The 15354-nt window shown below is 47.5% G+C and overlaps 1 protein-coding gene and 1 pseudogene across 1 annotated transcript in view; one reads left to right on the forward strand and one right to left on the reverse strand.

Annotated features, from left to right (window-relative positions):
• Positions 1-15354, forward strand: part of LOC144158035 (uncharacterized) — a 210887-nt gene that overhangs the window by 87934 nt on the left and 107599 nt on the right. Inside the window, exon 6 of the mRNA XM_077688715.1 lies at positions 13495-13667. Within this exon, the coding sequence (XP_077544841.1) occupies positions 13495-13667 (173 nt within the window). The remainder of the gene's footprint in view (positions 1-13494; positions 13668-15354) is intronic.
• LOC144174525 (uncharacterized) lies at positions 304-10276 on the reverse strand (annotated as a pseudogene).

Below are 15354 nucleotides of genomic sequence, written 5' to 3' on the forward strand. Positions count from 1 at the left end.
ATGAAAGCGGCCTATGTTGCACATTAGTTGGAGGCGTGGAACGAATAAAATTTTCTCGCGAGGTCAAGCAACAAGTGCTTAGCGTGCTCAAATGCCCGGTCTCGTCGCACATTTTGTGTAGTGGGTTATACATGCCTGGTTGGATATTCGGGCTCGATATCTGACTGACTGGAAATCTCGTCTCATCCGGTATAAAGCCACGTAAAGGATATAAAAGATGTTCCGTTTCGTTGAATATTTAGTGTTGCCCGTAACATGAGCTGCAGGATACTCAGCGCGTTAAATATTCCATCCCGTCGGCTTTCAGGCTGCTGACAGTGAATGTGCACTCACGAGGGCGTACGGGTTCTTGGCACACGCGGACCTGTAACCTGTTGCCGCGGATCCACACCATACATTGCTGTCTCTGCATTGTAGAGGAGCCAGCCTCTTCATTTTTACACTGGTAGTTCAAGTGTGAAATATGTGTTTTTCCTTCTGCATAACAGAACACGCCTGATGCATAACTGACACAAGCTACTCTTTGGAATCTATAAAGATATAAATATTTGCACACATTCATTTGAAACTTGTTCTTGAAAACTTTTTAAAATTTATCGCCAGCCAATGAGATCTATACGATGTAGTGGCATGGGAGTTTTCTTTACTGCGGGCTCCCAGTGCGACTGCTCGCTCTGCGGATATACTTAAAGTCAGTGTTGTACACGTTCCTCCAAAATAGGAACGAAAGCTCGTTCCTCGTTCCTTGCTAATTTTGAAACGAGTTCCCGTTACAAGTTCCTTTATTGCGAAAGGAACGCGTTCTAGTTCCACTTCGAAAATTGGAACGTGTCATTACATTAACGTTACAATTAGGTTTTTAAATTAAAATATAGTGTCGGATAATCCTAGGTCGAAATTAAGTGAGACATTTAAAACTCACATCGAACTACGTATATTATAAGAATATTAACACCACCGACAGCGGATTATCTGGAGATAAAGATAATCAAAAGAAACGCTCCTAGGCGAATTTTTTCAGGGAGCACCGGACAAACTCCAGACGGCTCGAGGACATTTCGGTGCAGGATATTTCGGTGCGGAAATTTCGGTGTCCAAATTTGGGCGACCAAATTATCCGGTGCTTGCATGTTTGCGACAGCCGTTATATTTTTATTTCCGCTTAACGTGGGTTATGGGCAACAATCTGGAACAGGGAATTTATTTTTTTGATTGATGCCATGTTCGATCTTTGCCAGGTATTTTTAAAAATTCTACATTTATATATTTTTGTTCAATACCTCTTCCTGGGGACACCTGTTATGCAGCCGATTGAATTCTTTAGCACACGTTTTTTTTTTCATTTATGATAGGTTGTTAATTTATGTTCGCTCTGTTTTAGCTAAGACAATTAATTACCCGTGTTTACGATGGTCTACCGCCTCTTTTGTATTTTTTTAAATCACACCCTCAAATTACATAAATTACATGCACACTCTCAATATCCAAAAAGTAACAAACATTAGCTAGCCCATCAGAATGAAGAAAACCTTATGAAGAGTATTACGTAGGCTGGGCTGCCTTGCTAAAATGAATTCGCGAACACTGGTCTAGGATATTGTCGGGGAGGAAAAACGGGCCTTCTGGAAAACAGCCGCAGGTTCTGATGTCCTAAATGCTGATTAAGCGCGTACCGGTTGTGCATACAAAATCCAGCCATTGTGTTCGGGACAACCAACCTTCGTTTAATGTTTACAAGCCTACATTTACCACATTTTCATTCTTTCTTCTAGCGCCCCCCCCCCCCCCCCCACCTCCCACCTCCTGCCTGTACGCTCGAATCTCGACCAGGTTTCTTTTTCAGCCATATTATTTTCGGTTTCCCCGGAAAATCCTACTGGCGTAGTGGAGTTCACGGTCTCCGAAGCGTCACCGCAGTGATTTTTTATTTTTTTTATTTAGAACATACTGCTAGCCTCTTAGTGGAGGCTTTTGCAGGAATTGGGTGATACATTCAGAACAATTACATAGCACACTTCGCGTTTAAAACAGAGAAAAAGCTTTACATTCACCATGGGCGCACGAAACCTCTATAATGTGAGACAAAAAGCCACCCAAAAAGCTGCTGAGAACACAATGGCCACTATGGTTTGCTGGCTACGCCCTTCCGCGCGTCACGGTCATATCGACGGTGCCCCCACTCCAGGAATCGCTCTTTCTGCGCCTTCAGTCGCTCCCTTGTGAATTAACTCATGAAGTCGCGCATATCATGGACACCCCAGGTATACATCGCTTCCTCCCATTATAAGGAGCAAAAATAAAAATAATAGGCTAGTGTGACGAGAGCGGCAACAGTCGCCTTCAAGTTTTCGAAGCTTCCAGTCGAAGCAATGGGGAAGCACAAGTGACACCCCTCTCTCTCTACTTAGGGGGATGATTGCCGGCGGGGCTCAGCTTTCCCCTCCCCTAAGTAACGCCACCGTAAGTGCGATGGTTGGTTTGTTAGTTTTAAGTAGAACTGACACCGAATGCAACGAAGGCGATATTGGTTGAGAGATTAATTAAAACGAAATGCACACACGACTAATCGACCTCGTTTTTCTGTTGTTTTTTTTGCGGAAGATTTCCTGGGGGTGGGGGGGGGGAGGGGAGGAATAGCACCGTTGGGTAAAGTGAAAGGAAAGCGCTTTGGTAACACTTAAAGCATTGGGGTTGTTCACATGAATGTCAAAATAACAGAAAAATGGTTGAACGGATCCAAATTAACAACGTTAATATTTACCATCTGCTACAGAAATTGGGTTTCACGTGGCAATGCTCCGCCAGGGTTTAGCGTTCGTTCCCACGAACGGCGGCGCAAGCACAAGTCTCGAACGTAAAATCATATCAAGTCACGAAATTACAATATTAAAGCTAAAATATTCAAAGAATGCCTGGGACATCCCCTCACTCAAAATGTCTGGGCCAAGACGTCGTGCACCAAAATGTCCGTGCGCAGAAATGTCCACACCGAAACGTGCTGGACCGAAATGTCCGACACCGAAATGTCCGGACCCCGTTTAGCAGTCCATCCTTTTCGTTGGCTACGTTGTTACCGGGTATACCGGGACCGGTCTGCTCCTGAGCGCGTGGAAGGGCGAGTAGGAAGGGTGCGGAGGCGCGGACATGGCGAAGGCAGGCCCGCGGAACTAATCCCCTTACCGCGACGAATGCCCAAGTGCCCAGCCGGGTCCAGGTAAACCCAGTAACAACGCATACGACAGAACGGACTGACTGCTAAAACTCTCTATTCTTTCCCAGCCAGGGAACAATTCTATTGGCCAGACGGGCATTCTGGCCTCCCCACACAAACGATGAAGGGTGAAAAGCATTCCTGCGGCTACGCTATTCACCCCTCGAACGCCGCGCAAGCAACCAGCATGAAAGCAAACACAAGCTGCGGCCTGCTGCGTGGTTAGTCTTCTGCCTTTGACCTTCGAGGAAGCACGTACGGCTGAAGGGCGGGCAAATTGACCATCTTATAGGAAGAGAAACGCAGTATAGCTTTGTGGATTTTTGTACTCAAGCCTTGGCATCAAAAACAGCCAAATCCTAGCGATGTAACAGCAGGAACACCGTTCCTGCCGTTTCTTAAAAAACGTAACGAGTTATCGTTACAGTTCCACCGACCCTTAATGAAACGGTGGCGTTCCTCCGTTCCTCCAAAAAAGAACTAGTTCCAGGAACGCCATTCCCTGTAACGCCGTTCCGTACAACACTGCTTAAAGTGCGCATGCACAAATGAACAGACGCGGGTTTAATGACAGCCTTTCGGATAACATCGGCTCCGCACAACCGACGGGGTGGGGCCTCCTTGCCGCAGTAGGCTGAGTTACCCCGAACAACGCCGCCTGTATTACATTGCCTCTCGTGCCATCCGCTTTGCAATAGAAAAAACTGGCCGCGTATCTGCTCATTTCGTTGCAAATGCCGTCAAAAGACGATAGCCTTTATCGGCTTTTGCGAAGTAAATGCCTCCCTTCGCCTTCCTGCTCACCTCTCATGTTGTTCCTCTTGCGTCGCGCTCCTCCCAAGGTAAAGACGCCAAAGGTTTGCTTAAATCATTTTAAATTTCCCGCGTTCCACTGCTCCAAACCGGGTGTCTCGATGCGAACGCTGCCGTACGGCGAAGACGCGCGTTAATCGAGGCGCCAGCTACTTCAATGTTTATAGAACCGCGTTTCCCTACTCCACGTGCGTTGCAAGCAGAACGTGGAACCTATCTAGTGGAACCTTGCGTAACTGTTGCCGGTTGATTTCCTAAAATGGCGCCAGAAGCTATAGTGGCGCGGGCGACAGCAGGCGACGGCGGAGTGAATTCTTTTAAAGCAAAGCTTTCTACCTCTACCCCCCAAGGGTTCTTTCGCGACCGTTGGTGTCACCAGAAAACTCCAGCGAACAAATAAAAGAAATTACAGGGACCGCCGGGAATCGAACCTGGAACAAATAGACTAACAAAGCGAGAGCACGTTGTCTTACCGATTTAGCTACGAGCCCACGCGAACTCGGGAAGACAAATGGTGTACTGGCCAAGCACATCTACGGGTTTACCCCCTGCCTTCTCGCTGAATGCCACGTGAAAGCGTCACACGACCACTCACGCCCGTCTAGCGGCCCTGTGCGCACCTTGCTCATGTGCTAAGAGTTACAAAAATTAAAGGAAGGTCACACCAATCCATGGAATCTCACTTTTAGTACGCCAATGTGCTAAAGCCTGTGGCCTCCAGTGTTCACGTAAAAAATCACAGCTCCTTGTCGTCCGCCCTCACGCCAAATCAAGGAATACATTCAAATACTCCTTGACGACCAGGCCATCACTCCAAACCCCAGCATCAAGATCCTGGGCCTACATTTCCAGGCCAACACCAAGAGTGACGTCTCCTTGCAGCGCCTCAAAAACAGCATTAATCTAATCATACACATGGTCAGGCGAGTTGCCACCAAGAAGCTAGGCCTAAAAGAATCCGGTACCTTTCGATTAATTGAAGCTTTTGTCCTCTCGAGAGTTACTTACGACAAACCCCTATCTTCCTCTCGACGAGGAAGACATAGAGATGCTTTATATAATGATTAGAAAGGCGGTTGAGCAGGCCATTGGTCTTCTCATGAGTGCGTCCACACTGAGGCTGCTTAGCACGGGCTCCACAAAATGGTGGAAGAGCTGATAGAAGGCCATCTTTCTAACCAGAAGGTCCGACTCAGAACTGCGGTGGGTAACCGCATGCTTCCCCAGATTGGCTGGGCAGCCCAGAATGTCACTCCGTTTGACGTACTCCGAGACTATTGGCGACTAAAACTAAACATGCTCCCTTTGCTTAGAAATATGAACCCCTCACATGACGAGGGTCAACGAAAAGCACGGGCGCAAGCGCTAAACACCACCCTCGGTGGGGCTCATGCAGTTATCTACACAGATTTCTCCAAACATCGAGGGCAGCAACACGCCATCATCGTGGCTACCTCCAGAACCAACCTCCTTGCGTGTACCTCGCTTAGGACCCAAAAAAATGACGGCAGCAGAAGAGGCAGCCATCACCTTGGCTCTCACTCAACCGGGGGTCGGAGGGTAGTCACCGATTCCCAGCAAGCCTACTGGAATTACCAGTCGGGTTGGGTGTCCTGACCTGCACTGGGCGTGCTAAAAAACCACTCCCCAAACGGTTCCATTCAGCTCATCTGGACACCGCCTCACGCTTCAATGGAGGGCAACAAATACGCCCACCCAACAAGCCTGCGCTTTTACCTCCCGTGCTATGGAGCTGCACGAGGACAGTCACCCGCTTGTCACGTCCAGGGAGATAATCCGGCATTATCGCCTTCTGAGACAGACCGTACCTTCACCTTACCCTGACCTTTCCAGAGAACAACAAACTACCCTACGGCTCATACAATCCGGGCTCCTTCCCACAGCCTACGCGTCTTCACGTAATGCATCCGAATCGCTACGACGCTGAATGTAAACTTTTCTGAGAAGTAGGAATACTCCGCCCCGTAATCGGGGTGTGCGACTTTAGCTCTGAGCACACTCCTCTCTTTTCGTCAACTACCCAACAAGAGCAATGGGAGATGCTGCTGTCCAAGCCCTCTCTACCTACCCAGCTTCAGCGGGTGGACAGAACACAGGCCGCGCGGACTGCATATGGGCCCCGCAGAAGAAGGAATCACTCCCCAGGGCTGCACTCTGGGCCGTTCAGAAATCTGAACATAAGTATTTCTTCCTCCTCCTTCTCAGCCGCAAGTCTCGTCGCCTCCGTCCGCGGCGCAGAGACGGAGAAGTCAGATCGTCTATCACCGGGTTGGAGCTTACTTTGATTTTATAAAAAAAAGTTTCCACTCTTGTGCTACACAATACAACTCAACCAAACACCGTTCATGCATCATGCATTGATTTAACCTTACCAAGAATATCTCTTTGAAGTAATAAATGGTGTGGTTAAGTGCATTTCACTTCTCTCTGGTTTTACTATTTGTAGAGCGATGTGAGTGATTTTAAGTGACGTCGCATGAGTAATCGTTATGGGTGCCGTTTACAGCTTTGCTTTCCTTACCACATTCACAGGGTGGATTGGCGCGATTTTTTTTCTGCAGTTGGTGAAGTATTTAATTTCGCAAAAGTCAAGCATGTTTGATTTTTTTTGTAAAGGAACACTGCAAATATCACTTCTGTATTGATTTGTTGTCTCATATTTGCGTAATGTCTTGTTCTTGATTACGAGTGAAGAAAAACAGCGCTAAAAAGACAGGACAAGAAAGGACACAGGACCACGGCGCTGCCTAACAACCAAATGTGTCTTTATTTCTTCAGTGAGCATATATACTTCACCATTATCATAAAGCAATGACAAACAATTTGATTGGAATACTCAGTTTGCGCAGAGGCTAAAAAGCGATCACTCAGACATGAATTTTATCTCTTTTGGTAGGAGGGAAATCGAGGGGAGGCTAACACATGCCTCGCCACTGTTGTGGATGTGATAGGCTTCTGAAATGAGACGCGCGCATTCATCATGGTAATTTGACAAGAAAGTGGTATTTTCAAAAATTGGGTGGCACTTGCATTTCTTACAGTTCTTACAATGAATGGCTAACTGACTATCAGCAGCTTGTTTTTTAACCTTATTCGAATGTTCCCGCAAGCGGTCATTCGCGCACCGCCCCGTTTGACCGATATAATATTTCCCGCAAGAAAGAGGAATTTTGTACACTACACCTTGACGACATTCAACATACTTCTGCTTATGTTTCTTAGTACATCCTCTTGTTTTCCTCCTCCCCTCTCGATTCACTTTCTGGCACAGACTACCGAGCTTATTTTGGGCAGAAAAGAATAGCTTAACGCCTGCCCTGCCGACAACCTTCTTGAGATTGTGCGCCACCTTGTGCACATATGGGATGACGGCTATTTTTTGCTGCGAGTTTGTCTCCGATTGTATGGCAACTGAGCGTTTTTTCTTAAGGCCTGCTAAGAGGCTTTCAGCAATGTTAGCCAAAAGCGTTGCTGGAAAACCTGCAAGCTTCACGCGTGCTACTTGCGACAGAAAACTTTCATCAACTTGGTGGTCACAAGACCTACTTAGCGCCGCCTTCATGCACGCTGTTGCAATGCCGCGTTTTACAATCTTCGAGTGGGCAGACGAAAAAGGAAGAAGGCTCTTTTGAGACCTTGGCGCATAACGCCAACAGACATGGCTATCTGAGAGCGCGAGCTCCAAGTCTAAGAAGCGTAGTTTTTTATCTGAAGGGTGCTCAGTCGTCAGTTCAAAACAGCTTAATTCTGCGACAAACACGTCAAAGACAGCCTTAGCAGCAGGCTGCTCGTCAGAAGGGTTAGTGCTGTAAAATATTAAAAAGTCATCCACATATCGCATCACCTTAACCGCGCTCGTCTGACTTAGCTTGCTCTCAAGCTTACGGTCGTAGCTGGCTAATAAAATGTCACTAAGAACAGGGGCGATGCAAGAACCTATGCACACACCTTTCCGCTGTATAAAAAGCTTATCGTCCAGGCAGATGAAGGTGGATTGCATATAGAACTTTAAAAATTCTAAAAACCTGTCTACAGTGGTTCCACATGCGTTCTGAAACTTAATAGCCCCGTATCTGTCAATGCAATTGCTCACTTCGGTACATACTTCTTCCTGAGGCAGCGAATAATATAAGTCCCTAATGTCCACGGAAAACGCACTCACACCCACTGGACACTCCTCCCGGAGATAGTCAGAGACAGTACCTGGCGTCCTAATGAGGTAGGGGTCGTCGACTTCAAGAAGACACAAGCTTCTTTGCAGAAACCTACCAAGTTCTCGCTGCCAGGTTCCCCGCTCAGAAACAATGGCTCGGAACGGGCATAGTTCCTTGTAGGTCTTGGCACTGAAGAAGGCCGAAAGACTGGTCTCTTTGCAGGCCTTCACGGAGGATGCAAGTTTTGAAAGTCCGGCTCTCTTGCACAGCTGAACAGCCCTTGCTTTTATCTTCGCAGGAACCACTCTTTTTACTTCGTTGAAGTTACCACGGATGGCCGCATCTGCTTTTTCTTTGTAGAGACTTCGAGGCATCACGACAAATCCTCCTTCTTTATCGGAAAGGAGCAGCTTTAGCCCATCTTCTCGAAGAACGGTAACCGCTGTGCAAAGCCTAGCACTACTGCCTTTTTTAACCCGCTGAGGCAGGCAATCAACGCCTTCTCTGATACACCTGTCCACTTCATCCAATCTTGCTCTACCAGCAGCTGTCCTCACCAGGCTGAGCAGCTCTGTCTTATCCAGATCAGGGTGCTCACAAAATTTCGGTCCAAGTTTTGAGGAGATCAGCCACGTTCTTCGGGATTGAGGCGTCACCAAGCACCTTGAGTTCTTGACCTTTTCCTTGAATTCGTTGCTTGCTCCTAGGCAGTCGAACGACTACGTTGCCCCATAGGAAGTCGGCAGTCTGTGACGCCAGTCGCAGGTCATGAAGGAACTTCCTTTGGGCACTGGGCAAAGGCAATTCGTTGTGGCTCACAAACTGTAAGCAGTCTGTGTAGAAGCGTACTTGTCGGCATGCCTCTGACCTCAAAATTCGGCACAATCTTTTGATGTGTCCTTCCGAAGGTATTAGTGCTCCAAAAAGCAGGGTAGCTTCCGGCGGCAGGTACGAATGCTTGAGCGAGTAGGCGTAGAGACGAGCCCTACACGTCGCCGTAGCTAGCAGATTGATGCAAACGACTGAAGAACTTGTTTGTCATTGTTTTATGATAATGGTGAAGTATATATGCTGACTGAAGAAATAAAGACACATTTGGTTGTTAGTCAGCGCCGTGGTCCTGTGTCCTTTCTTGTCCTGTCTTTTTAGCGCTGTTTTTCTTCACTCGTAATCATGAACCAATCAGCCCAAATGCGTACCTTATTGCAGTCTTGTTCTTCTTCAACAATGTCAACAAGTATGAACATTACACTGGACATAGACGGCTAGATGTAGCTGTGACTATATAAGACTATTGCGCAGGCATTGTTTTGGTTTGGCCGGGTGGCTGAATCGAGTCACAGACAGACAGACGGACAGACAGACATACATACAGACAGACCAAAATTTCTGGGTTTAAGTAGCCCAAGAAAGACTATCGTCTTTAAAAATTGGGACGCCGAGTTGGCCGCTTATCCGTAGTGTAGCGCGTGGAAGAGGGCGTCCCGCATTACATCATTGTAGGGGGCCTCGACACGCGCGTCTCCGTTCGACGGCGCTTGCATCGAGGCACCCTGCGTCACCGGCCGAGCGCTGGATCAACGCCGCCTGGCAGCTGGCAAAGGCTGGACATACCGTGTTAATTGTTTCTTATAGTTCCAGCAAAATGGCGCTGCCAAGCGGGACCCTGCTCGAGAGGGGAGCGCAGGCAAAGACTAGCCCGCGGGAAAGGGCAGGAGAGAGCAACATGAGAATGTTTGTTTCACCATTTTCGGCTGACGCCACAGGTAACGTTGCGTGGGCGGCGTTACACTGATCCACATCTGAATGGCGGCTCGGCATTAAGGCGACTGGGCAAAGAGCCGGAATTCCGCGCAAGGCACGGAGGCTCAGCGCAACTTTCTATTTTCGGCGCTCGCTTCCGCGCAGCGTTGCGTGTTGGCTTCTAGTTCCAAAAAGTGCCACCGAAGCGAAGGTCGGAGTGCTTCCGATCGTACCCACAGTCTAGCTCGCTAGCACGTAGCTTGCTAGGTACGCTGCTTTCGATCCGGCTTGCTTTAAATGTAGCGCACCTGGAAGCAGCAGTCTGGTGATGCATTTGTACATGCTAAAGAATTTTCGATGCCCATAGATGCAGCGACTTTTTACAAGTTAGCTTTATAACGCCAGAGAAAAAGGACACCCCACCGATACTACTGTCTTTGGAGTATCTTTACGGTACCAGGATGGTTTACGGGAGACATTTTATGCCTATCGCCAGCGACTCCCCATACTCGGCGCAGCAAGTTCTTGTAACAAAACACAGGGTGGTACGACGATAATTGGAACACTAAAATTTTTTCCTGGGCGAACCGCCGCTCTGTACGCGCTCAAACTTGACTCTAAGGTCACATTTTGTAGTCTATTTTGTTTAACACCGGGAACTTACCTTTTTGTTCTGAAAATAAATAAAATAAATAAAAGCGATTTTCGCCAATGGGAAAATGGTGGCCGATCTGGACGTGCGAGCCAGTGCAAGCTGATCTTGGGTATGCAGAGCGAAACTGTCGATGGGGATTCACCCTCCTCCCACGGCAGGAAGGAGTCGAATGGGGTAGCAGGCGATCAGAAGATCAGAGGTACTTCAAAGAGCTTTGCAGAAAATGTGAAAGCAGGCGAGGAAACAAAATTATTGGCGACGATGAACCGTGGAAATAGTTTATTGTGATTGGTATCAGCTGTTATGCAACTGTTTCTCATCATCGTAAACTAGGGACGAGAGATTTTATGATCGTCAGCTACCTGATTTGGCTCCTTCCTACCGTGAATCCCCATCGTGAGTTTCGCTCTGCATATTCCAGGGGGCGCCGCCGTTCCAAGATCAGCTTGCACTAGCCCTGACGTTCAAATCGGCCGCCATTTTCCCATAGGCGAAAATGGTTTTTAATTATTTTCACAATAAACAGGTAAGCAACGTCATTGTTCCCGGTGTCAAACAAAATAGACCACAAAATGCGACCTTCATGAAGAGTTTCAGCGCGAAATTAGCAATGATTCGCTCGGGAATTTTTTTAAAAATGTTCCAGTTACCGTCGTACCACCCTGCACATTGCTTAAACTGTTACAAGACGACGACGAGGATGAAAACAACGAAGACGAAGAAGCTGGGCAGGCGCGCGGCTCAGCGCCGGTTCTGTGTCATGGCCGACATCTTGTAAATACTGAAAATACATCGTTCGCCCATCTCATGGTTCACGTCCTTTGTCCTGCCACCACGTAACATTTGGTGGAGGTGCGGGTTTCAGTCCCATCCCGGCCCCGAGCTTCACCCCGTCTCGGCTCATGAAGCAGTCTCATCCTGGCTCCTGGAAAGCGTCGGCCCGCCCCAGCCCCGGTGATCCACGGACGCGACATTCCCCAGCCCCGTGTCCCCTGCCCATGCCCCGCCGAGACCAGACGAACTGACCAGCCACGACCAGACGTATAGCCGACGACGTCCCCCCGCCCAGATCTCCGGCGCTTCTCCGAAAGCTTTGGACGCTGCCTCGTGGGTTCGGCGGTGGTCACAGCTGTTCCGGGGCGGTGCTCATCGCGACCATCACCATCATCAGTGGCGGCAAGGACATCATTGTACATGTTCTCATCGCTTTGCTCATCCGCTTCGCCACCCTGCCTTTACCCAGCACCTCCACCAAAATGTTACGTGGCGGCAGGACAATGATGAGGCGAACCATGGGCGACGATGAAGTGATGTATTTACAAGATGTTGCCGCAGAGCGATGCAATCTATTTACAAGCGGCCATGATCGCTCGGGCGAGCCGCATCCTCTTCGTCGTCTTTGGTGACGGCAATGGCGCTGTCAGGGAATGTCCCGTCGTCTTCTCTACAAAACCATTTTTTTCCACAGTTTTCTTGCAGTGAAGGGCAGAAGGTGAAGTGCATCAATAAAACGTGGTGCTGGGGGAGTTGGTTCACCGCGCTAAACCTTCGTCCAAAGGGAAGTCGTTTCGTACATTATTCCATGCAGTGAAAACGAAGTAATTTTCAAGGGGGGAGGTTCCACTATTTTATTCCTTTTAGGTGCGAAGCCCCTTAGGGGCTGGGGCTGTTGGCATCTCCTTCGTCGTAATCGTCGTCTCATGTAGTCACGGTACTAAAACACCGGAAAACTCGCTTATGCCTCGCGCTAGAGAGCTTCGGGTATCAAAGACGGGCATTGAGTGTGTTCACAAGCACTATAGAAATGGGTGTATACGACTTGTGCTACAAGCAGATACACAGAAAGCGATTAAGCGACCGACACGAGTCCCCCCACTCGCAATCGCATCTTAAAACACGCAGAAAAGCTCTAAGGGGTGTCGTTTCAGTCAAATCTGAAATAGAGAGCTATACATGGGCTGTCACAACACGTTAGCCAAATTAGAAATTCTGGAGAATGGTTTTGCTTAACGAAACAAAATTTCTTAGAGGGTTATGTCGTATTGGAGGAGAATTTCAGGACAGTTCATTTGAAATATATCAACGCAAGTGAAGCCAATTCAAGCGAAGCTTTCCAGCGGTCTCTTTATTTTCTTAAAGCGCTAAGGCGACTTTCTTCCTGCGTTGGCCTAGAGGTCTTCCTGAATAAGAAATGCAGTTTTGTCGAAGAAGAACACCCCAGGTACCGTAAACGTGCTACGAGTAGAAGATACATTTGCTGAGTAACAGTTTTGAGTCGTACACTTATTTAACGTAACGCCTACAAAAGGAATTCGTTACACACCGGGTCACTCGTTTACCAACGCCTCACACTAGAATGCCTCGTGCTTCAAAGACACGAGACTTTTACAGCAAAGCTGTATACCTCTTCCCTCAATGGTTTTATCTCCGTTGGAAAAAACGCCAAGGCGCCAAGAATACACTTTTACATTGTATGCTTCGCCCCTCCCCAAGAATGGCCCGCGATTTTGTTTTGCTTCTATGTGTCTAAATGTTGTACACCACTGTGAAAGAAAACTTTGCACTCTACTGCGAGTAAAAATAAATGAATGTGGGCAGAAGTGTCGATGTAAGTCTGGGAAGCTCATGAAATCAGATGATGGACAGATGTTTACCGAGACAACTAAGATAGTATAAGGTATTCCAACGGCTTGCAACGTTCCGATACCAGGGGTCGATCCGCGTTCTTGTGACTCGACGCTTGATGCATCGTGGGCGGCACTCACATTGGCTCCGTATACCCACGCGAAGGCTGGCCCTTTAAGCTTACCTGCTTAGTTTGTAAGTAACACCTACTACAGCGAATGTAGATTGACACATATATACCACCTTTCCACGTGCCTGTTTTTCCGTTTCAGGATGCCTATGTTACCATGATGGAATTCGTTTTTGGCGTTGACCTGATGCGCGTTTTAGACAAGGTTGTCTACTTACCTACCGAAGAATGTCGCATCGTCATGGCGCAATTAATCCTGGCTACCGAACACCTGCACCTGAGGGGATTCCTACACAGAGACATCAAGGCATCCAAGTACGTGGCCAAGGTCGTTGCCAAAACCAGCAAATTAGTAAGAACACGACCATCTCACCGCTGCTGGGGCGCGTTTTTCGACGAGGTTTGCACGGTGCGGTAGTAACGGCGCCTTCTAAAGTGGCTTTCGACAATTGGTAGCCACAGCACAAAATAAGTTCAGGGGAGCTGCCTCCCTATCTTTGATAGCTTCAGAGGAACTCCGGCGGGCGTAAATGATTTCAAATTGCTCCGCTTTGCGCACATGTACTCGGAGCTCCAAGATCTTTTACAAAATACATTAAATACAAGTAGTTTGAAAGTGCAATAAAACTTCCTCTCAACGAACTTCCATCAACCAACAAAACGTTTGTAGCTTACACAAAACTATGCTCAAGTGACATTTGTGCGCAACAGTATGTTTCCCAGTACGCATGTGAACGTCCAGGTACAAAAAAGTGAGTTGTTCGAGCTCTTTTTCGTGGCCTCTTTGTTTAGTTTACCAAGCTTTTATTTCCCCTTTTAAAGATACCTATCCTCAGTAAATTTCGAATTCTCGAAAGAACAGAAAATATCATGGGTCCTCGCCTCATTCATTTGGTAGTGGCATCCCAAGTTTCTATTTGGTTTCGTGCAGCCTTAGTCTTACTTTTTTTACCTTCTCACCTGGTGTATGCCTACTCTGGGCTATGTGCTTCCTTAAGCAGAGCTAATACACGCTAAACATGCTCGCAGCTGGCTAAATTCCACCCTGAAGGGAATGCCAGTGTGTCTGCGCAGTAGGCGCACACGAAGTGTACGGAGCGCGTTGTGAAGGAAAGGGCACCTTTGAAAGTAGTTTTCTCGTAAAAGAGTGCACGCAAATAGGAAAAATACATAGAAAATGGTTTACGCGTTTCCTGCTTTAATCTTATCGTTATCAAGTAATTAGGCGATGGGTATAACTCCCGTATGGGGTGTCCTTATAACTAGTACAAATGAAATCAGAAACATTTGCAGTAAGTTGCATTATATAGCAGTTTCAAGGTTGTGTACTTTGGTGTCATAATGCCCTGCTGGAACGTGTGGATTGTTTCCATAGTGTGAACAGCTCATTACTCGCGATGCATTTGTGGCATACTTTCTTGTTGGTTGAGGAAATAACAGCCAACACATTAGTTGTCCTGGTTGAAGCCATTGCTAGCCGACAAATACAGTGTGTTGACAAGCACTATAGAAATAGGTCTATACGACTTGTGCTACAAGCAGATACACAGAAAGCGATTAAGCGACCGACATGAGTCCCCCCCCCCCCCCTCGCAATCGCATCTTAAAACGCGCAGAAACGCTCTAAGGGGTGTCGTTTCAGTCAAACCTGAAATAGAGAGCTATACATAGGCTGTCACAACACATTAGCCAAATTAGACATTCTGGAAAATGGTTTTGCTTAACGAAACATAATTCCTTAGAGGGTTGTGTCGTATCAGAGGAAAATTTTAGGACAGTTCATTTGAAATATATCACCGCAAGTGAAGCCCATTCAAGCGAAGCTTTCCAGCTGTTTCTTTATTTTCTTAAAGCGCTAAGACGACTTTCTTCTTGTGGTTTGGCCTAGAGGTCTTCATTATTAAGAAATGCAGTTTTGTCGAAGAAGAACACTGCAGGTACCGTAAACGTGCTACGAGTAGAAGATACATTTGCTGAGTAACAGTTTTGATTCGTACACTTA

Source organism: Haemaphysalis longicornis, unplaced genomic scaffold (genome assembly GCF_048455015.1).
Source record: "Haemaphysalis longicornis isolate Haplotype H1 unplaced genomic scaffold, Haemaphysalis longicornis Haplotype H1 scaffold_1, whole genome shotgun sequence".
In the NCBI taxonomy this organism is placed as follows: domain Eukaryota; kingdom Metazoa; phylum Arthropoda; class Arachnida; order Ixodida; family Ixodidae; genus Haemaphysalis; species Haemaphysalis longicornis.